Source organism: Girardinichthys multiradiatus, chromosome 12 (assembly GCF_021462225.1).
Source record: "Girardinichthys multiradiatus isolate DD_20200921_A chromosome 12, DD_fGirMul_XY1, whole genome shotgun sequence".
Classification (NCBI taxonomy): Eukaryota; Metazoa; Chordata; class Actinopteri; order Cyprinodontiformes; family Goodeidae; genus Girardinichthys; species Girardinichthys multiradiatus.
The window spans coordinates 52006496-52028811 of NC_061805.1; the positions used below are offsets into that span (position 1 = coordinate 52006496).

The 22316-nt window shown below is 42.5% G+C and overlaps 3 protein-coding genes and 1 long non-coding RNA gene across 13 annotated transcripts in view; 2 read left to right on the forward strand and 2 right to left on the reverse strand.

Annotated features, from left to right (window-relative positions):
- Window positions 1-1622, forward strand: part of mfsd14bb (major facilitator superfamily domain containing 14Bb) — a 12758-nt gene extending 11136 nt beyond the window's left edge. The window contains exon 12 of the mRNA XM_047382381.1: window positions 1-1622. This exon is cut by the window's left edge and continues 301 nt beyond it. The gene's annotated coding sequence lies outside the window, so the exon portion shown is untranslated.
- A 102-nt stretch (window positions 1623-1724) lies between these two features.
- LOC124877923 (surface protein-like) lies at window positions 1725-4401 on the reverse strand. The gene is made up of 3 exons (XM_047381555.1): window positions 4365-4401; window positions 2681-3024; window positions 1725-2631 (listed from the first exon to the last, which is right to left on the reverse strand). The coding sequence occupies exons 1-3, from the start codon at window positions 4399-4401 to the stop codon at window positions 1741-1743; spliced, it is 1272 nt and encodes a 423-aa protein (XP_047237511.1). The 3' UTR covers window positions 1725-1740.
- Window positions 3342-13734, reverse strand: lrrc2 (leucine rich repeat containing 2). Of its 10 annotated transcripts, XM_047382672.1 has the most exons (11): window positions 13685-13730; window positions 13230-13344; window positions 11760-11896; window positions 9616-9752; window positions 8778-8869; window positions 8550-8706; window positions 8232-8368; window positions 8002-8147; window positions 5662-5814; window positions 5400-5569; window positions 3342-4490 (listed from the first exon to the last, which is right to left on the reverse strand). In XM_047382672.1, the coding sequence occupies exons 3-11, from the start codon at window positions 11894-11896 to the stop codon at window positions 4441-4443; spliced, it is 1179 nt and encodes a 392-aa protein (XP_047238628.1). In that variant the 5' UTR covers window positions 13230-13344; window positions 13685-13730; the 3' UTR covers window positions 3342-4440. The 10 variants fall into 10 exon arrangements, with proteins under 10 accessions (XP_047238628.1, XP_047238618.1, XP_047238620.1 ...); XM_047382662.1 differs by having other exon boundaries at window positions 8002-8368; window positions 13230-13338; window positions 13685-13732; XM_047382664.1 differs by having other exon boundaries at window positions 8002-8368; window positions 11760-11901; window positions 13230-13338; window positions 13685-13732.
- On the forward strand, window positions 8554-9606 carry LOC124878613. The gene is made up of 2 exons (XR_007040830.1): window positions 8554-8673; window positions 8799-9606. It is a non-coding gene; the product is annotated as an uncharacterized LOC124878613 (long non-coding RNA).
- Window positions 13735-22316: the final 8582 nt, after the last annotated feature.

The window sequence follows — 22316 nt, forward strand, 5'->3', positions numbered from 1 at the left end:
TTTATATCCCAGCGTAGCTTCACTTTTCCTCCTGCTCTGATTGGCCGAGGCAGGAAGTACCGAAGGGCTTTGGGGGAAATGGACCTCATCAGGACAACAGCGCCCCCGTCTGGACACATTAACAGCAGATAAACGGACTCCTCTCTGCTGGAGCTTCAGTGTTTATTTAACCTGCCTCACCCTGAACCTCCACCTGCTGACTCCACCCACCAGCTCTGCTCCTGGTTACCATGACGACTTCCTTCTGTAGAATGAATCAGTCATCGGGTCAGAACAGAAGATGTTTCAGAAGTTATTGAAACAGGTTCTGAAGCGTCGCCGGATGGATCCTGGTATAATTATTCCATCTTTCTGCATCTTCAACCACATCCTCCTCCTCCTCCTCCTCCTCATCATCATCATCAGGTCTAAATCCCTCCAGAGTGGGTCACTTCTCTGCCAGTACCGCTTGTTTACAGGCAGATGGCGCCCTCTGTCTCTGTAGTTGGACTCGACCTGAACCAAACGGTGCCATTTGTCTGTTTTTCTCCTGCTTACCACGCTTATGGAAACATCCCACAGGAACCACCTGGTTTCCATGGTTACGGCCAGGGGAAGATGTATCGTGGCAACGTCTTTACAAGCAGTAGATGTTTGCGCTCATTAAAGATTAAATATTTGACGAATTAAAGATCCTCATGTTCTGTTGGGACCAGTCTGGACTCTAACAGGTCACTTTCATGTTACTGAACATCAGACCTTTTAGCTGATGATGTTGGGTCTGAGTCACAGGAACAGAATCACCTGGGAGTCCAGTACCGGGACAGATGATGGTGGAGCATCAGCCAGATGGATCTGAGTCATTCGGGCAAGAGAAGCTTGCTTCGGTTTCCTCAGGTTCTGGATGGTTCTGTTTAACCTTGGGCTTAGTATTTAACCTCTAACCCATCCGATTTTGTCTTTAACATGATTTCATCTCTCAGATGGATCCCGAACCTTCAGTTTGGTTTATGAGGTCCATCTAATGTCCCGAGCAGATGTTGCTGAGTGTCGGGTCAGGAAGGTCCGTCTGGTCCGTCTCCACGTTGCTGCTGCTGGAGGTTTTTGCTGTCAGTTGAACTTTGAAGCAAATGTAGATCATGTTCTGGATTCAGTTCAGATTTGATTTAATTGGGTTTGTTTCATTATTACTGCTCTGGATTTTAATTACCCAGAATCCTCGGCTGCTCAGATTTGACGGTACCATCCGACCTATGATGGAAAACTTGTGATCCAGTGGAGGAGATGTTTGAATGTTCAACAAGCAGCAGGTTGTCTCCTTTTAGAGGCTGAAATCTGATTTTATTTGGCCTGAAAGCTCAGAATCTGTAGCAGCTCCAGCGTGGTCACCAGACCGGTGGACCTGATGGTACTGAAGAAGCTTTACTGTAGCTGCTGATCCTGGAGTGAAATATGCAGATGTTCTCCACATGTTCCTCCACCTCCCTCATAATGCAGAACGTTTGCTGCACTTTCATTTCTCTGAACGCGTGCCTCTAACCGTCCTTCAAGTTCTGATCTGTTTTTATAGAAACTCATTTTTATCCTAAGATCATAGTTTTGAATCATATCTATGATGGTGTTAATAAAGACAGATGTTTGAAGTGAGTCTGTCTTTATTTCAGTGTTTGGTGCTTCTTGTGCAGCCTGGGAAAGTGAGGATTGGATCAGAACATGGGTTCTGCTGAATAAAAGTCAAATTTCTTCAACCAGAGGTTCTATTTACTCGGCCTCGGTCCGGGGCTCCTCCTCGGTCTGAAGCTCCTCGGTCCGCGGCTCGTCGGTCCGGGGCTCCTCCTCGGTCTGGAGCTCCTCGGTCCGGGACTCCTCCTCGGTCCGGGGCTCCTCCTCGGTCTGAAGCTCCTCGGTCCGCGGCTCGTTGGTCCGGGGCTCCTCCTCGGTCCGTGGCTCCTCGGTCTGGAGCTCCTCGGTCCGGGGCTCCTCCTCGGTCCGGGGCTCCTCGGTCCGGGGCTCCTCCTCGGTCCGGGGCTCCTCGGTCCGGGGCTCCTCCTCGGTCTGAAGTTCCTCGGTCCGCGGCTCGTCGGTCCGGGGCTCCTCCTCGGTCCGGGGCTCCTCCTCGGTCCAGGGCTCCTCCTCGGTCCGGGGCTCCTCCTCGGTCTGGAGCTCCTCGGTCCGGGGCTCCTCCTCGGTCCGGGGCTCCTCCTCGGTCTGGAGCTCCTCGGTCCGGGGCTCCTCCTCGGTCTGGAGCTCCTCGGTCCGGGGCTCCTCCTCGGTCTGGAGCTCCTCGGTCCGGGGCTCCTCCGCGGTCTGGAGCTCCGCGGTCCGGGGCTCCTCCTCGGTCTGGAGCTCCTCGGTCCGGGGCTCCTCCTCGGTCTGGAGCTCCTCGGTCCGGGGCTCCTCCTCGGTCTGGAGCTCCTCGGTCCGGGGCTCCTCCTCGGTCTGGAGCTCCTCGGTCCGGGACTCCTCCTCGGTCCGGGGCTCCTCCTCGGTCCGGGGCTCCTCCTCGGTCCGGGGCTCCTCCTCGGTCCGGGGCTCCTCCTCGGTCCGGAGCTCCTCGGTCCGGGGCTCCTCGGTCCGCGGCTCGTCGGTCCGGGGCTCCTCGTCGGTCCGGGGCTCCTCCTCGGTCCGGGGCTCCTCCTCGGTCCGGGGCTCCTCCTCGGTCCGGGGCTCCTCGGTCCGGGGCTCCTCCTCGGTCCGGGGCTCCTCCTGGGTCTGGAGCTCCTCGGTCCGGGGCTCCTCCTCGGTCTGGAGCTCCTCGGTCCGGGGCTCCTCCTCGGTCCGGGGCTCCTCCTCGGTCCGGGGCTCCTCCTCGGTCCGGGGCTCCTCCTCGGTCTGGAGCTCCTCGGTCCGGGGCTCCTCCTCGGTCTGGAGCTCCTCGGTCCGGGGCTCCTCCTCGGTCTGGAGCTCCTCGGTCCGGGGCTCCTCCTCGGTCTGGAGCTCCTCGGTCCGGGGCTCCTCCTCGGTCTGGAGCTCCTCGGTCCGGGGCTCCTCCTCGGTCTGGAGCTCCTCGGTCTGGAGCTCCTCGGTCCGGGGCTCCTCGTCTATCTGGGGTTTGTCAGTCTGAGTATTTTTGAACCACATGAAACTTGTAGGTTTTATTCTGGTTCTGGTTATTCTAGTTTTCCAGTCCACATGAAGCAGGATTGGACTGCTCTGTGTCCCTGCTGCTGATCCACCTCATCATGACGCTGCCACCTCTGTGCTTTACTAGTGTGGTGGTGCTCAAACATACAAAGCTGCTTTTGAATTTGATTATGACAATTTTTGTTTTTGTGGGATTTAAATTCATTCTGTATTTTTATATAATTCAAGCTGACGTGTTCTTCAGTTTCATTCACTAAACGTGAAATAAATGAAATCACTTAAAAGTTAAACACCAGTTTTATTCAGGAAATCATTGCATCAAACTACAGGAACCTCAAGAACAGCTGAAGATCAGAATACTTTTCAGATTTACAGGAAGCTAAAATAAAACATGTCGGAATAAAATCAGATGTAAAGATTTCAGCCACAGAAGCTCCTGGAAGCTGAAAATAGAAACTTTTTAGGCTTTAAAGTAAAACATAAAATGTAAAAAATATAAATTTCATCTCAGAAATAACTAAAAACTTCAACACAAAAAGAGGTCAGACTAAGGTCATGTAGATACATCCAGAATGCATCAGCTCATCAAACGCTGTAAAACCTTTCAATTAAATCTGTCAAATATTTCTGCTGCTTTTCTATTTGGTCACAACTTTAAATTCAGCCTAAATATTTAAACAAAGCAGAAAACATCAGCCTGCAGGGGTCAAAGTTCAACCCAGAGAACGTTCTCTGCAGCAGCCGATTCATTAAAGATCAACGTGACGGACAGGAACTCCACCTGGGATTTATTGTTTCATTTTAGAACAAATTTATGTTTTTATTTTTAAAACTTCATAAAACAAACATTTTTTTAAATGATCAGGATGTTTTTCCATTTGACATTTTTATGTAAACTTTATTTAAATTTCAGTTTTTTTAAACTTTGCAGATTCTTAATTCTGTTTCAAGATGATAAAAAGTAGTTTGGTGCCGATTCTATTGTTACAAAAATCCTCAAATTTCATTCAAGGTGGCATAATTAATTAAATGATAAAATAATTTGCTACTTTGTTGTATGTCGTTGAGAACGTTTTCTGAAATTGAAGCCACTGGGATTCTCAGGAACTTTGTCATTTGAAATTATGTTTGATTCCTGATTAAATCATCAGCGTCCGTCTCCCACTTTCATTTATTTTAACTTCAGGAATTATTTGAACCGTAATCAAACCAAACCAGAGACGACTTGACGTTTTTAACCCCTGGTAACCTTCACCCTGAAGCAGCACACATTCAGCAGCTTTTTCTGGACTCTGCAGAACCTCCATTGCAGAGCGCCTCATCCAGGATCCAGGTCATCTTTGCGCCTCTCACACCAGGTTGGAATCTTCGTCTTCCTCACAGCAGACAGGAGATGGACACCTTGGTGGTGGAGAAGGGGACGGTGTCTGGTTTGGGACAAACAGAGCAGCCAGTCGGTTTAATATGAGCTGTAAATGTAGAAGTTTTGACTCATAAATTGCCTTTGAAACTTTCTGCTGCCTTCAGGATTTGCTGTTTATTTCTATCTTCTTGAACTGATCTGTAATCTCCTCTGAGGTGCCACAGGGCTCCGTATTTGGCGCTCTTATTTTTACCGTAACTGCCTGAGAGCATTACTGAGTCGGAGCAACAAAGAGACCTCTGTAAGGAACATTTCTTTATTTTTGTCCCAGCTAAAACCCTAAATCTAGATTTTTCCTATTTATTAATCATGAAAACGTGGCGAATTCACTCCTACAGTGACGTGTGAGAATAACTAATCGTAAATAATTTTTTTACTGCTGGGATTGATGGTTTGAATACCTGGAAAAAAACTCTGGTCCAAAGTTTGGAGAACATCCAGACCTTCCTGAACTTCACCATCTGTGGCCGCAGCTTCTCCTCAGTCAGGAATAACGCCGTGAAAACTGAAGACCTCATTCAACATTTATTATTATGTATTTTTTTGCACGCGCTCAGTTGTGTTCAAGATGAAGGGGGGTGCTGGACCACAGATCAGCTCTCCACCATGAAGTTCAGTATTCCATATCCCATTGGAGCTGGTCTCCTTCAATCTGCTGGACTATCTGAGGTTGTTGTCAACAAGTTCTCCTAACTGGACCACCTCTACTCTCAGACCGGGCCTAAAATGTTTCTGTTTGCTAAAGCTTAGACTTGGAGTGGATCGGATTGTCCTGAACTGTCTCTAGTTCTGCTGAGACATCCTGAGGACTTTCTGAGAACCTTCCTTGGAACTACATCTGCTGATTGACAGTTCATTTTAGTTCATCAGGAGAAACCCTGAAAATAAACCCAGCAGGGGTTCATCATCTCACCTCTGTCCTTCAACGTACTGATGTACGCCTCCATAAACTCTTTCTCGCTGCTGTCCTTCACCTCCTCCTTCTGCTCCGTCCACCTCCTCTTTTCTTTCTCTTTCCGTTTCTTCTCCTCTTTCTCCATCCTCTTCTTCTCGCTGGAAGGATTGTCGTACAGACGAATAAACCTGTTGCAGCAGGAGAAACAGAAACTGATTGGTCTCTTGGTTTCAGGCACATGGAGATGCTCTGAGGAACTCAGATGATGTGATCTTTGTACTTGATTTCTGGGTCGTTGCACAGTTTGGTCGGAACGCAGGTCAGCTCGTTGCCGCTGACAACAATCATCTTCAGGGTGGAGATGTTGGAGAGACACAGTGGGAGGTAAGACAAGTTGTTCTTATGGACATACAGGGTGGTGAGCTCCTCCAGCCTGAACAGACAAACATAAGCAGTCATGGAAGAAAGAAAGTACACCCTCTTATAGTTCCGGGGTTTTAGATAACGGAACATTAAAAAAAATCACAGAAGGTTTTAAAATAATTTAGATTTGACCTCAACAGCAAGAGTTTTGTCAGGATTAACACGATGTCAGGAAGGAAAGAAAGCAGCAATGATCTGATGGCTCAAAACAAAAGGAAGTCACCAGGTGTGCTGCTAATTAAAGCGAACAGCGTGGACCAAACCTCAGCTGTCGGATAAATGGAGTTCATGGTCCACCTAATGACCGGCAGGTACCCGAGGTCTGTGCCTGCAAAACAAGCCCTAATCATCACCCCTCCACCGCCATGCTTGACCTTTCATAGAAGGTATTTTGGCTGAAATTAGGGAGTTTGTTTGAACATGGTCCCATAACCCTCCTAGAAAGATGGGAAGCAACAGTTGCTTCTCTGGGATCATTGCTGGTGTCTTTCGCTCTGGAATGCAGCGGGTTTTTGTTTGCTTTAGTTTAGAACCTGGTCAAGATCAGGGCCCGTATTCACAAAGAATCCTCAGACCAAAAGTAGCTCCTAGTGGCACTCTTAAAAAAACCTTCGACTTTTCTTAGAATTTTCCCTCATTAAGATAAAAGTTATTCAGGAAGCATCCGAGGCCTTCAGAGAGCTCCTAACGTGAGGAGATGTTCAGAGCAGTGAAGAAGACCTTTAGTGATCCTAAGAGTGTCTGAAGCAGAGAAGATGGAGGAAAGACAGAGAGAAAGGAGAGATCTTCTCCTCCAATGAACAACAGTGAATGAATAAAACGCTACCAGCTCCATGGTGCAGAGATCCACCTCCTAAACAGTCGAGTCAATGAGAACAGAAACTTCTAGAACAATCATACAATTATTAATATAGAGATAAGATTAACTTTATCATCCCCCTAGAGGGAAATGAAATAGTTTCAGCAGCAGGACAGGTTAAAGGTCAACCTCTAGTAAAGTAATATTAGGAAGGATCAATAAATAATAGAAACAATAATTAATAACCATGAATAAAAAGTTAACAAAATTCAAATATAGAACAGAATTATTTAAATATTTACAGACTGTAAAATGCTTCAAAAAATAAATGTGGGAAAAATTGGAAAAACTCTAAAAAATATAGATCTACATAAATAGAAAGTGTCTCCAACAGTCCAATAATCTGAGCTCTATATCCAGAGCAGGAAGATGTAAATGAGGTGAATCTGCTGTAATGTTCATGATGATGTCAGCAGTCTAAATGATCATCTCCAACATCTGTGGAGAAGTTCTCTGGTGCTGCTATCTCCTCTCTAAGCTTCTGAATGCAGCAGGAACCAGAGCTGCTCACATTCCAGGCTGGTGCTGAAAGCAGAGGGAACGACGCATTGATCTACTGGGAATGTCTGTTGGTTCCCACCGTGATCCCAGAACCAAATCTACCTTTAACACTCCTCTCTTCTCCTAAACCAATAGGCTCTGCTCCTCTGTTCACTTCGCTTTTCTCCAAACTATCATTTTACCAAACTAAACCTCATTAAACAAGAATATCACAGTAAAAAGCTGAATTTAATATTAATATGAAATGAATTAATGTGAAATAGATGCAGAATGAAAACGACCAGCATGGAGAGTAAATATAATAATAAGCAAATTAAAATAACGATGATCTTGTAAATAAGCTACGTTCAAACATGTTGATGCTGTTATGTTGAGTTTTATCATCATTTAAATAGTTCTGAATCCAGACTAAATTCTATCATCAATTAATTTCCCTCCATTGGTTACTGGGAGCATTTGTTGTTTTTTTGTTTCTTTTAACAACCAATCACAGCTCTTAGAAGTCAGCGTCACCCCTAGCAACGGGGTCAACCACACCTCCTCACTAAGAGAAGTTTCTGTCATCTCCTCGGTCAGAGTCGCTCTCAGCAGAGATCTGAATCAGTCTGAACTTGGAGTCCATGGCAGGAATGTTTAGGCTGGTAGGAGTTCTCTGACTCTCAGGATCTTTTTGAATTTGGACCCGGATCATTTCATGCATGTCCTGATACATAATGCCCTAGAACTTAAAGAGGGTGTACTTTCTTTCTACTATTCACATTTTACAGGTGGCTCTTAGATTCCTTGGACCTGTTTCCTGTGCTTCCCACCAGGTGTAGTGATGACATCATCAGTTACCTGTCCATGTCCTGCGGCAGGTCGGTTAGATGGTTATTGCTGAGATCCAGCAGCTGCAGGCTGGTCATCCTCAAAGCACAGATGGGGATGGAGACAAACCTGTTCTCCGAGATGTCCAGGTGGACCAGCTGCTTCAGGCTGCTGAGCTGCAGATAAAAACGCTGAGTTTGCTGGAGCCTCCAGTGACTTGTTAAAAGAAGGTTGGATGGTCTGAACACCTGCGTCCTCACCTCAAACGGCAGCCCAAACAGGTTGTGGTTCCCTGCCAGGTCCAGTCTCTCCAGCTTCTCACATTCTCCGAGCTCTGGAGGAACTCTGGACAGACGGTTGTAGCTGACGTTCAGCCTCCTGAGCTCGGTCAGCTTTCCTGAACATTCAGATGGAAGTTAGATGTTTGCTTTGTGGACAGAAACAGAGCAGATTTAGGTGGAAAATGCCACCTGTGTCCCGTTAGGGAAGAATAAATGGACAGAGGAGATGCAGCTGCATCGGGTCAGATTCTGTCTTGTTTCTGAACGTAAATGTTAGATTTGAATCCTCCCTCTCACCAATCTCTGGCGGCAGCTCTGTGATGAAGTTTTTGGGAATCTCGAGCACAGTAAGCTGGGTGAACAGAGCCAGGAAGTCCGGCAGCTGTCGGATCCGTGTCCTTTGGATGTGCCACTCCTGCAGGTAGGTCATCCACTGCAGCTCCCGGGGAAAGTCCTGCAGAATAGTTCTCTTACAGATGAACATCATAGAAAAGGTTTCCTTACTGTGTGACTCTGTGAACTCACCATCCAGCGCTCTCCTTCCAGCTGGAAGGTCAGATTCTTCTTATCTGCATGGTTTTCATCCTGCTGGACCATCTGATCCTGCTGCTGGACTTCTAACAGGAAAGAAAAACATTGTTCCTCACTGTCTGACATTAAAAAACGACACAACCTTTCCCGTTTTATTTCTGTCACGATTACCAAAATTATTTCTAGTTACTAAATACCACAAATAATGAAGGAGAATATTTTTTTCTCAGAAGTTGCAGCTGCCCTCATTTAGTCCATCTCCTCCTCATCCATCACGGTCTGGTACGCTGCTGCCACTACCAGAGACTAAATCAGGGCCCATTGTTTCCTCTGACCTGCAGGATGACTGGCTGCAGTCTGCCCCTCGAGGACCTCAAGGACTTCAGGACATTAAGACAGAAAGGATTGTGGCCAATCCCACCAAAGCCTGGACGAAAACTCAATGAGCCTCTTTTACTCTGGGCTGAGACTGTGATCCATAAGAACCAGAACCACTCAGTACAGAAGTAATTTCTTCTTAACTGCTGTTCTGCATCTAAGCAGATCTTCAATAACACCACAGTTACTTGTGGAGTACCACAGGGTTCAGTGCTTGGGCCAGTTCTGTGTATATATGCTTTCAGTTGGTAAAATTATCAGGCAGGATGGGATAAATGTCCACTGTTATGCTGATGATACTCAGCTTTATATCTCCATAAATCCTGATGAACCCAACCAGTTAGACTACAGACATGCAGACTAGTCCATTTGTTACTTTAAGGCTCAACTACTGTAATTCTTTACTATCAGGAAGTTAAAAAACTGCAGTAAAAAGTGAAATGATTCATTGTACCTGTATTCTGGTCCATACATCCCATGTATGGCTGTATATCAGTCAGCATGGATCTCTCCAGGTAATGATGCAGCTGATTCAGCTCTTTGGTCTTCATTGTCTTACAGTAGATACGATACTGCCACTGCTGATCAATCCTGCACAGACAGACGTGTTAATGAGAGAACAGCAGCAGAACATTTCAGTCCTGTTGGTTTTCAGCAGGCTAGATGTTTGGTTTGTTATCCAGACATGTGACCTTTCTGCTCTTCAGAGACCTCACGCTCTGACCAGCTGTGCTAACACTGGGACATAAATAACACCATGTGTGTTACTAAAATCAGCCTCTGCTATCAGCAGTCAGCTGTGTGTGAGTCAGTCTCAGGAAATAGTTTTATTGACTCTTATCAGGGTGGGTAGTCTGGGTCTTGACCTCAGATTTGGTCCAATGTAGTTCTGTCTCATTGATTCTTCTTGTAGTGGTTAATATCCATCCTTTCCCGCCTCCCAGACTGGAAAACATTCCTAAAACAGCCGGTTTATTGCTGCCATTTAGTCTTTCTAACCTTCTCATGTCTTCTCCCAACACTTAAACTCTTCTAGCATTTAGTCATGAAGAGTTCCAGGTGTTATTTAATCCTTCCTACAGACACATCTTAAAGGTCTCCAACAGTAGGGGGTCATGTTTGTCTCATTTCTGATTTCTAAATTTTCCAACATTCCCTCAGCTCAGGGCTGCATGCAGGTCAGTCCAGTATCTGTGCCCTCGTCTTCCTCAGCCAAGCCTCTAAAATGTGTCTTCCATTGTCTTGATGAAAGGTTCAAGCCATTCTCTGGAAAAGATGTAGTCCTGAAGACCACAGATGTTGCTCTAAAATCTCTGCTGGACTTTTCTGCATCAACTCTGCATCACTGAAGTGGATATGATCCAAGCCCATGCCATGATACCACCTACGACCATCACAGAGCCTGGCTGCAGGGACTGGTTACTGACAACAGGTTGGATGCTTCGTTTCCAACAAACATCTGGAGAACTGATCCATGTTCCACTGTATGCAGGTTCCACAGAGAATCTAACTCCTCTGAGGTTAACTTCTTCTCTGCTCAGTAAAGTCGGTGAATGTAACTCTGGATTGTAGAGCTGGACTAAGGTTCTCCAGACCAATCCCTGCTTCATGGTTCATGGTTCTTGTTGCAGAACAGTCTGAGGGAATGGAGATCATGGCTGTCCAGCTGAGGCTGCTCCCTAAGATTCTCCTAGGTGCCTTGATGGTTTCATGATGTTCTGCTCTGCAGGGCGGAGAATGTGCTGATCCACTCCAGTTCTTCTCTGATTTAACCACCCAGCCAAGAAAAGCTGCATGAACAATTGATTTTTTTTGTTGCATTTCTTATTTCCTTAGGTGACTAAAAACAACAATGATTTTTTTCTATAACAGATCCTATGTTTCAAAATGCTGACCTCTACCAAATGGTCAAGATGCTACTTAATAGTTATAGGAGAAAACTGCAAACAAATCGCACAAACAGGGCATTGGATTTACTTTATTTCTGGTAATATGCTACAAAACATTGCTTCTTTTCATTTCAACAAGGAAAATACTGAAACAAACCATGAAATCTTGCCTTTTTAAATATGTCTGAGTGCTCCTATGTGAAACCTTAATTTTTGTAATAAAAACTAACATAGATGGTGCCAAGCAGAGGAAACTAGGATCTTTTTAGCATTACATCCTCAGCTGATTGGCAGAGATGGCCCAATCAGTTGAGTTAGGTTAGACGCTCCCTTCTTTGACATTTAGTGACTCAGAAGGTCAACCATTTGGTCGACCAGGTCGTTAAAGGGTCGGTTTGAATCACATAAACTGGAGATCCTCTAAACATCTTTGAGAGACTCAGACAGTTATGGATCCTCCTATTGGACCCAGTCAACATCCCCGTCATAATATAAGTCATTTCCAGCCTTAAAGGCATCTGTTCCAACAGTTTCTGTTTTTCCAGAATAGCAGCCTGAAAAGTAGGAATTCTGCTTCACTTTTTCTGGATTTAAGCTTTGAAGCTGTGAAACAACACTGCCACCATCAGGCCTTAATGTGAACATCAGCCCTGTTCTGGTTATAAGGCGTCAGTTTTGGGCGGGTTAATGAGACGTGACGCTCACTGACCTGGCGAGGGCGCTCTTTTCCATTCTCTCCTGCTCCTTCTTCTGTCTGTGTCTCTGTTTCTTGACTCGAACCTCCCAGATTCCCCGGATCAGAGACAGATCGTACACCGGAACGTCCACCTTCCTGTTCGGACCCATCTGTACTGCCGGAGTGTTTGGGTTTGGACCAGAATCATTTGAGGAAAATAAATTTCACTGAGGCATTTATGAATGTTAGTTTTGTTAAACTGACACAAAGTAAAAAGTTTTATTGTTGTATCGGATTAGCCTGCTGGAATTTTACTGCTGCAGCGCCACCTTGAGGCATCGGAATTAAGTACAAGTGAAACGTCAGACTTCAGCTGGACTGATTTCTGCACTGATAAATTGTAGATTAAATGTATTGAATTTAGTTTTAAACAGCAGTTAAGAGAGTAGATCTGAATCTGATTCTTGGTTACTGGTTCATGTGGGACTTTATTCTTCCTCTTTAATCTTTCCATTTTCCATTTAAGGAATATTAATCCTGAGAAAAACAGGAATCTGCTGTTTTATGAACAGTAGCCGACTTTATGATTTTTTACAATCAGTGAGACTGACTCAGTTATGAACACTGGATCAGCGGTACCGATGGTTATTAAAACACAAATGGGTTTCTGTGAAACATCATGACTTAAGAGCAGAAACCAGGCTCAGGGTTCTGTTCAGAAACTCTGGTGATAGTTTGGGAACACGGAGATAACAGCTGAAGCTGAAACAATGAAAGTTAGTAACTGACGAACAGGATGGATTCCTTATTTAGTTGCAAATAAATTCTTAACACTGAACCATCCTAGAGTTTCATTTTTCTTTTTCAGCTGGTCAGTATAGCAAGTCTCCACAACAAGTCAGTACAAATCACAACAAGTCAGTACAAATCACAACAAGTCAGTACAAATAACAACAAGTCAGTACAAATAACAAGTCATCACAAGTCAGTACAAATCACAACAAGTCAGTACAAATCACAACAAGTCAGTACAAATAACAAGTCATCACAAGTCTCCACAACAAGTCAGTACAAATCACAACAAGTCACCACAAGTCATCACAAGTCTCCACAACAAGTCAGTACAAATAACAAGTCATCACAAGTCTCCACAACAAGTCAGTACAAATAACAAGTCATCACAAGTCAGTACAACAAGTCAGTACAAATCACAACAAGTCACCACAAGTCATCACAAGTCTCCACAACAAGTCAGTACAAATAACAAGTCATCACAAGTCTCCACAACAAGTCAGTACAAATAACAAGTCATCACAAGTCTCCACAACAAGTCAGTACAAATAACAAGTCATCACAAGTCTCCACAACAAGTCAGTACAAATCACAACAAGTCACCACAAGTCATCACAAGTCTCCACAACAAGTCAGTACAAATAACAAGTCAGTACAAATAACAAGTCACCACAAGTCACCACAACAAGTCAGTACAACTTGCAGTCAGACCTTTACACTGGATGTCCTTCCTAACCCAACTAGCCTTCAAGTCCCGGTTGCCACGTCAAAGACGTGCGGACTTCCTGCTCCACCACGAAGGGACGATAAAATGTTTTATCTGAACCTCAGAAAAAAATCAGCAGATATTTTTATTCGTGATGCTAAAACACAAACATACATGATCTTTTAACACGTGGACTTTTTTTTTTTAGAAGTATATAAACATTTTATACAATGTCACTAAATCTCAGGTGCTGCTAATTAATCATCTTACAGGTAAATAACATGCAGCTAATATTAGCTGCTCTCACATGAGATAACGTGTTCTTCATTTATATTAAAAACTAGAAGCTGTTAAATATCAGAACATCCAAAAAATCATCAGATCTGCTTTATCTGGTTAAAGTTCTGAGCTGTTAGCCAGAACCAGAACCAGTCAGTGTTCATAAAACTTTGGTTCCTACCTGTGTGTCCCTGTTAGCTTTCAGCCTACTGTCCACTTTCACAGCTTGTTTACTGATACTGACACACACACTGTAACCTGACTGTGTGTGTGTGTGTGTGTGTGTGTGTGTGACCCAACAAGCTATTTTTACCAGCGTCCTGCACGAGTGAGCATCACATGATGGTGAGGCCCTACGCTCCTCACACACAGGAGCGTTTGGTCGGGTCCGTCATGATGTGATTCCTTTGGAACGACACAAATGGAAATGGGTCAACTGGACTCGGTGGAGCAAACAGTTTTATTGTTGTCTTGAACCCAAACAGTTAGTTTGTTCAGACATAATTAACATGTTTTAAGATAAGATCGACTTTATTGATTTCACGATGGAGAAATTAACTTGTTACAGCAGCTCTTAGTAACAGTAAGGTGAAGACAGTTATGAAAAAATGATCAGTCGCATAAGAAACAAGGTAAATGTGCAAAAACAAGTAGTAATAGGATGAAATAAAATAAAACTTGCTCTAGTACAGTAAAAAGTGGAGGTCTTTGTGTTACCGTGACAATGATTGCAGTGTTTACAGGTACAGAGGTTATTATTACACCAGTTATTATATGGTAGAACTGGACAGTCGGGCAGCGGTGGGAATGAACGAGCTGCTCAGCTCCTCTACAGTCCGGTGAAGTGGGTTAGAGGTTATGTCCATGATGGATGTGAGCTTTAGCTGCTGTAAGTCAACTGAATTATGGGTGGAGGTCATCCATCACTCACTCACTCCTGCAAGTCCAGGTGTGAAGCCCAGATGTCCAAGACTCTAGCGGTACTCTCCCGTTCCTCCTGGGAGATCCCCAGTTGTTCTCAGCCAGGTCAGAAGGAATGGTTCCTCCAGAGAGTTGTAGATCTGCCATAAGGTCTCCAGAAGTTCCTAGAAAACCTCCAGAGGGAGGCATCCTGAACAGGTAAACCATCTCTGCTGATTTCAGCAGCCCTACACCGTGCTTCCCTCAGTAACAAAGCTCCTTATCTCAAAGACCAATCAAACTACAATAGAAGTTCATTTTAGCTCCTTGTGTCCAGGATCTGGTTCTTTCAGTCATGATCCATATCTAAGGACCAAAGGTGAGGGATAGGACGTAGAAGGAGCAGTAAATCCAGAGTTGAACCTTTCAGCTCTTCTTCTTCACTGCAGTAGACAGGAGCGATGTCCACTTTACAGCAGATGAAGCTCTGACCCATTTATCCATCTCCTGCTCCATCCAGCCATCCATACAAAACACCCGATTAAAGGAAATCTGGACTTCCTGTTCTGTATATTTTGTATGTAAGGAACTTAATGAGTAAAAACTGTCTCCATATTTCCATGTTTTTGACTCAATGTTTAAATACTCTCAATCTGGTGACGTTAAAGTTTATTGAAAACTTTTGATTTTGTCACATTTTAGTTCATAAATGACCTGATGACAGTCTTGATAGGAAAGACAACAGCTGCAGCCTGCTGCAGATCTGCTGCTTCTCCACATTGTGGCGCTCCTGTTCCTTTAAAAATATGAAATCCTTGACAGTTTTTATGACTTTTTTTGGTTCTCAGTCATCCAGGACATGACTACCTGGAGTGCTTTGACAGACGGCATCTGGACAATTTTTCTTGTTTCTTAAAGATGTTTCACTTCATGTCCACAAGGCTTCTTCAGCTCTGGACATGGTTGGAAGTATCAGGTATTAGTTGTAGTCAGAACAATAGAACTAATCAAGCCATTCAGGTCATAAATAGAGACGTAAAGTAAACTAATAGGTTTGTAATAATAGGTCTGCTAAGGTCACATGAGTCCCTGGTGGTACCCTCCATCTGGTTCAATCTTTGGGTTGCTGTTGTTGTGGAAAAAAGCTAATTTAAGGGTGCAGCGCTGGTGCTTTATGGGGTTAAGCGTGTGACCCATGTATAGAGGCTTCAGTCCTCGACCTGGCTGTCCCAGGTTCGACTCCCTGCCCCGGCAACCTTTGCCACATGTCTTCCCCTCTCTCTGCCCCAATTTCCTGTCTGCCTATTGTTGGAAAAACTTGTAAAATAAAGGCCACTAGTGCCGCAAAAGAAAAATCTTATTTAACAAAGAAAGAGATCAATGATCGTTACTCAGTCAGCTTTTTATTAATAACCGTGCAAGGAAGAACAGCTTACTGCACCAGACGGTGTTCGGTATCGGTTCTGACAGATATAGGAAAGAAACCTGCTTATAACAGCATTCCATGGTAACTCCCCTGAGGCATGGACACCTTCAGGGAAACAGGTAAGACCTGTTGTAATTCTTCCCCAGGCATGTTGACCACAGAAACTGAACCCTGCACAAAGAAACATCCTCACCTCGTACTCTCCAGCCCTGGAGCCGTCGCTGAGACTAAACAGAGCCAGGTACACTGAACCCAAACATAAATTAGGTCTGCAGCTGGAGGAACAGGGAGTGAATACTTTTTGTCAGGCCATCTAGAGTCAAAACACGAGGCTGCTTTCTAAATTTGGATCAACACTGTCTCTTAACAAGCCATACTGTCACCAAACAAAGCCACCATGTTGGTGGTTTTGGTCATATCTCCAGGTGTGAATAGCAGTAAAACCACCTGGGAGACGAGTCAGCGCTGCATTATAGGTGTTAGAAAGATGAAACTTTCCATTTCTTTCAATATGCACCAAAAGGTCCAAACAACGTGTCTTATTGTCCTTGGTGTCCACTGGGGTTGATGTGTTCAGTACCAGCTTCTGTAGGAGCCCTGCTTTCCTCTTCCTCCACCTAGAGTGTATATATACGGGGTGGAGAGACAGAGGTCCAACAGAGTGCAAAGACGGACGGACGGACAGACTCACCACTGGACCCTCATCCAGAGGACTGGTGCAGATTATACTTCACCGCTGGAGGAAAAAAGCCAGTCCAGGACACACACCACTGAGCTCAGCTTCTTCTCCAGCACAAACACATCGTTTACAACCTGAGGAACATCAGAGCATCAACACCTCCAACTTCAGGTTTTAACATCATTTCTCCACCACAGTGGGACTGATGGCAAAAAGGTAACATCAGGATACTTCTGGAGCTCTCTGTACGTGTTAGTTTGATTTCTAGTTATTAGTTTTATTATCCATATTCCTGGTTAAGTAGATTTATTGAGCTGAAGCAATAATATTTAACGCTGATGTGATACACAAATAATGTTTTAGACGAATAAAACATCACATTTTTAATCGGAAAAATAAAAATGATTCATCATTTTTCTACCAAAAGTTGTATTTAAAACTGTTTGTTAATTTACATCCAAAATGAATGAAAATACATTAATATTAAAACACACAATAAATCTAAAATGTTTTCATAAATTATTGCCATTTCCTCATTTAGTTTCCCATTCAAAATGAGGGAAATAATTTCCTGTTACACTGTGTAGGGCGCCACCTGGTGGACACTGTGCTTAGTTTAGTTTCTCATTCTGTATTTATGTTCATTAGAACTATCTGAACTTTGTACAGAAGAACCCTCATTCATCCAACCTCCCTGGATGTGATGAAAACCAACAGCAGCTTCTTTTTCCTCAATTAAAATAAGCAGGAATCTAATGAATTCACTTTGATGAACTAAAGTCCATAATGTTCTCCTTAAATGTGATTTCCTGCTACTCTAGCACTGTTTGAAAAGCTGCTGAAGATCCTCAGTCATTCAGGACATGGTAGATCCAAAAAAGTTATAAAAACAGAACAACTGGACTTCAGTTCTTGTAGATGAAGACGTTTCACTCTTCATCTCAGTTCAAAACTGGAGAGAAAGAAGCTCCAAGCTGTTTGGGACGTGATGCTATGTGTTGTTGTTGGCCTGGATCAGTGGGAGATGTTCTGGTCGCCTGCAGGACAGAACTGAAGTCTGGTTGTTTTGTTGTTAAACCTTCTCTCCATTTAAAGTACATTTACCTCCCTGTAGACCTAAACTTCTTCTGAGCTCATTTCCTGCTTTGGCTGCAGTTATCTGAGTTAAATCTCTGCTCATCTATTTCAAATCATAGTTTATGAAAATGCAGATTCAGAGAAGAAACTCTGTGTGGTTCTGGTAAGAACTTGAGCTCCTATGTGTTAACCATCTGAAATGGGACAGTTACACTGATGGACCTGATCCAAAGTGGTTGTGGTTCTGAAAGTGATGTTGAAATGAAGCTGCCTCAATGCGCCCTCCTCCAGGACTTGTTTTCCTGGAAGTTCCCACCCTGTGAAGAAAGACGTGATCTTTATGAATGAACACTGTGACCAAGGAAAGGTCTGTAAATATTTGCAAGCAGTAAAAAGAGAACATCATCATCTGAAGCAGACGATTTACATTCAGGTAAGTTGAGCCAACGACTGTTATGAGTTGAGTTACCAGCAGATGTGTAAGAATGACTTCAGGTTTAATCTGACTAACAGATGAAACTTTGGATTTAAACTCAGTCTCAGGATGAGGTCAGCAGATCTCTGCAGATACACTTACCTCCATCCTTTCCAACACTTTAACCTACAGTATTCAACTAACAGTAAACTGAGTTTTACTCATAAAGGAGAGAAACATGGCAGTGTTCATTTTTCTATGATCACAAGTAAAGAGGGCAGAGACTAGAGACTCTTTTTGAGCAATCAGACAAACTGAGGCTCAGATTTAAAATGAGGTTCTGGACACATTAACTCGGGTCCGGTCCAGCTGTTTGAGGTGAGAAAAACAAATATTCTTAAAGATGTTTTCCAAAAGCCAGATCTTTAAAAGGCTGTTTATGGCATACACATGTTGCCTGGATATCCCCCACAGCCTGCAGCGACTATTTTCCTTATGGAGGTTTTCCAGAAGTTGTGAAGTTTAATTTTCAGCATTCCAAGAATAAAGATCGCTTGACTTAATGCTTGAAGGTGGAGCCAGGAATTTAAAGACAAAGGATGAGACACTGGAAAAAGATCTCGAGAAGGAAATAATTCTCTAGAAATAAGAACAAGTATGTTTTCATGAGAAGAATCATAGAAGCCTGGTTACTGTGACCAGAACAGAAAAACTAAAGCACACCAAAACCCCAGGACCATGATAATGAAGCCATATCTGTGTCACCTTTTCTCACTCTGTTTCCATTAAATATCCAATATGACCTAAAGAAGCTTAAAACTGAAAGGCAGGACCGTGTCAGAGGAGATTGCTTTGAGGGAATCTTTAGAGTAGTGCTGCTTTCTTGCTCAGGACGTTCTTTTGAAATTTCATATCTTTAATCAAGAGAACTGAAAAGGGCATCTGGCAGGCTAAGTAAAGGTACAAGCAGTGCACTGAGGAGCACTCTCAAGGTCACTAACGGGGCCATTAGGACGGCTGAATCTGTGGCTTTACTCTTGGCTCATCCACTGATGTGGCCAGAACCACCTGGGCCTTAATCCACTCAAGACAGTGAAGATGACGTTCCCTCCTCTCACCACCCTCAACAACACTGTGGATCACTCCCGGGTCCTAGGAACCACCCTTTGGTATATATAATAACACAGGAGACGCTCCACCATTGCTTTTTCTCCTGCTGGAAACTGAGACGCGGTTACCACGCAACGGAGGCGCATCATTCTGGAGAAGAAACCATGCGTTGGTTTTCATTCATTCTCCTCACTGGCCAATGAATGAAAAGCTCAATGAGCTAAAAGCTTACTGGGACAAGAAGACCAGTAAGTTTGTGTTTCCGATCGAAGGCGTGGAAAACCCACGGAGGAGATAACATTTTCCTCTTTGTTTTTGTTCCAGTCGACTGCTGACGGTCCGTCATATTTTTCCCCTTTTGCCAAAGGAGGAGAATCCGACCATCTTTGAGTTTGTTACGGATGGGTAACAACTCTTTTCTCCTCCTGCTCCAGAGAAGACGTCACCAAGGAATCCCGTTTTGTTTTATTTCTATGAGAAATAGCTTGGCCAGGATATAGTTGGGTTTTAAAGCGATTTAGAATCGTCACTTATAGTCCAATGTGTTCTAAGTTGTATCTGCATGAAATGTCTTATTGAAACTTTGATTGCTGTTGGACTCTGAAAGCCACCATGCTTTGAAGCTTTGTGTGTCTCACTGTGTTTGAACACCTGAGCGTAGACTCAGGTGAACTTAAAGTTGGACTATTAGAGGTTCTCAGAAGCTCTGAAGCTGCAGCTAGAACCTCATGGTGAAATACTCACTGGTCCATTGTCTTCACTCTTCTTGTTTTTCCACTGGTTGCCACCTAAAAATTTTATGACCCTTTGTGTTTCACTGAGCTCCAATTTTGGGGGTTTTATGACTGCAACCTGGTGGAGGCAGCTCCCAAAGGGGCGGCCTATGTGAACATATTGCTGTCTACTGATTACATGTCTCACTTTCCAAATAAACCCAAAGCTTTCTTCCATTACCATTTTGGCCCAGAAACTGCTGGCTTGACTTTCATAGACACTCTATGTTGTTTTATCTTGTTTAGTTATTTTTCCCCTTTTGTGTATCATTTTTGTATGCTTGATTAGGTGAAGATTATTGAATCAGAATAGCTGAATACTACTGGTGTAAACCAGAATATTGTGGAAAAGGGAAAAGTGTTGAATCAAAAATATTACAACAGCCAATTCAAAACATGATTGGAGATAAGGAAAGCTTTGAAAGGAATAAAACCTATTTGGATCCAATAACTAAACACACATTAGATGAATGTTTAAAATACTTAGATATATACTTTTCTGAAAAATGCACCAAAACTTAAATGGATAGCATATCATAGTAATTTTAAACCTGCTTTGTATGACAATGTTGTGATTATGGATATAAATACATTATTTAATATCAATACTTTAATATTTTATCAAATAATATTTCAGTCTGTTAAGGGTTGTCCTGTGAATACCAGCCCAGTAAGGCGATGGTATTAGAACAAAATAGAAAGGTGTGAGACGAGCTCTGACATTATTGAACAGCATAAACTCTGCACATATATGGAATAAATTCACACAATTTCTTAAAATAAAAGAATTTATTAACAAAAATAAGTCAACTCAAAGTCAAACATATTTCAATCAACAAACTCTTTACTTTGCTAAAACAATCCAACTAAACTACCAATCAGAATTAAAGAATAATGAAGACTAATGAGCTATGTACAATATAAACAAGTTGATTAAAGATGGTTGATAATTATGACCAAAAGAGTGATGCAACATTACCATGCAATGTTTATGTTTGAGAACCACGGATTATCTTGAAGAATCTGGAAATGAAGTTAAGTTAGTCTTGGAACTAACTTAGAAAATAATCAGCAAACGTTTAGACAACCATTCACAATGTAAGATCAGATTAAATATTATTTTAATAAAATAATGTTTTAAATAATAATCTGCTGAATAAAACCAACCTTCTGGATGAATAATTCTCTGTCTGTTTGCCTGCAAAGAGACTATTTCAGCCCGTCCCTTCAGGCAGGCAGCTGAGGATCATTCAGAGCGAGACCACCAGGCTCAGAAACAGCTTTTTTCTTGAAGCTGTCAGACTGCTGAACTCGAACCGGACTCTGTAGACTCTCTCACTACACATACCTGCACTAAACACTTCTCCCACCAAAGCTGCAATATTTCCCTCATTTATAGATGCATATTAAGGACTGCCTCATGCTTTACATGTGGATTTAATACTTTGAAAAGTTCATTTCAGTTTTACTATTTAACTGTATATATTTCTCATAGATAGATAGATAGATAGATAGATAGATAGATAGATAGATAGATAGATAGATAGATAGATAGATAGATAGATAGATAGATAGATAGATAGATAGATAGATAGATAAATAGATAGATAGATAGATAAATAGATAGATAGATAGATAGATAGATAGATAGATAGATAGATAAATAGATAGATAGATAGATAGATAGATAGATAGATAGATAGATAGATAGATAGATAGATAGATAGATAGATAGATAGATAGATAGATAAATAGATAGATAGATAGATAAATAGATAGATAGATAGATAGATAGATAGATAGATAGATAGATAGATAGATAGATAGATAGATAGATAGATAGATAGATAGATAGATAGATAGATAGATAGATAGATAGATAGATAGATAGATAGATAGATAGATAGATAGATAGATAGATAGATAGATAGATAGATAGATAGATAGATAGATAGATAGATAGATAGATAGATAGATAGATAGATAGATAGATAGATAGATAGATAAATAGATAGATAGATAGATAGATAGATAGATAGATAGATAGATAGATAGATAGATAGATAGATAGATAGATAGATAGATAGATAGATAGATAGATAGATAGATAAATAGATAGATAGATAGATAAATAGATAGATAGATAGATAGATAGATAGATAGATAGATAGATAGATAGATAGATAGATAGATAGATAGATAGATAGATAGATAGATAGATAGATAGATAGATAGATAGATAGATAGATAGATAGATAGATAGATAGATAGATAGATAGATAGATAGATAGATAGATAGATAGATAGATAGATAGATAGATAGATAGATAGATAGATAGATAGATAGATAGATAGATAGATAAATAGATAGATAGATAGATAAATAGATAGATAGATAGATAGATAGATAGATAGATAGATAGATAGATAGAT

Coding starts and splice junctions, on each gene's coding strand:
- LOC124877923 (XM_047381555.1), bottom strand. CDS start 4,401: ATGACCTGGATCCTGGATGAGGCGCTCTGCAATGGAG. Junction 3,025..4,364: donor TGAGGCGCTCTGCAATGGAG/GTTCTGCAGAGT, acceptor GACAAACCCCAG/ATAGACGAGGAGCCCCGGAC. Junction 2,632..2,680: donor GAGCTCCAGACCCAGGAGGA/GCCCCGGACCGA, acceptor CGGACCGAGGAG/GAGCCCCGGACCGAGGAGGA.
- lrrc2 (XM_047382671.1), bottom strand. CDS start 11,896: ATGGGTCCGAACAGGAAGGTGGACGTTCCGGTGTACGATCTGTCTCTG. Junction 8,707..8,777: donor TGGAAGGAGAGCGCTGGATG/GTGAGTTCACAG, acceptor ACTATTCTGCAG/GACTTTCCCCGGGAGCTGCA. Junction 5,815..8,001: donor CTGCCGCAGGACATGGACAG/GTAACTGATGAT, acceptor TTGTCTGTTCAG/GCTGGAGGAGCTCACCACCC.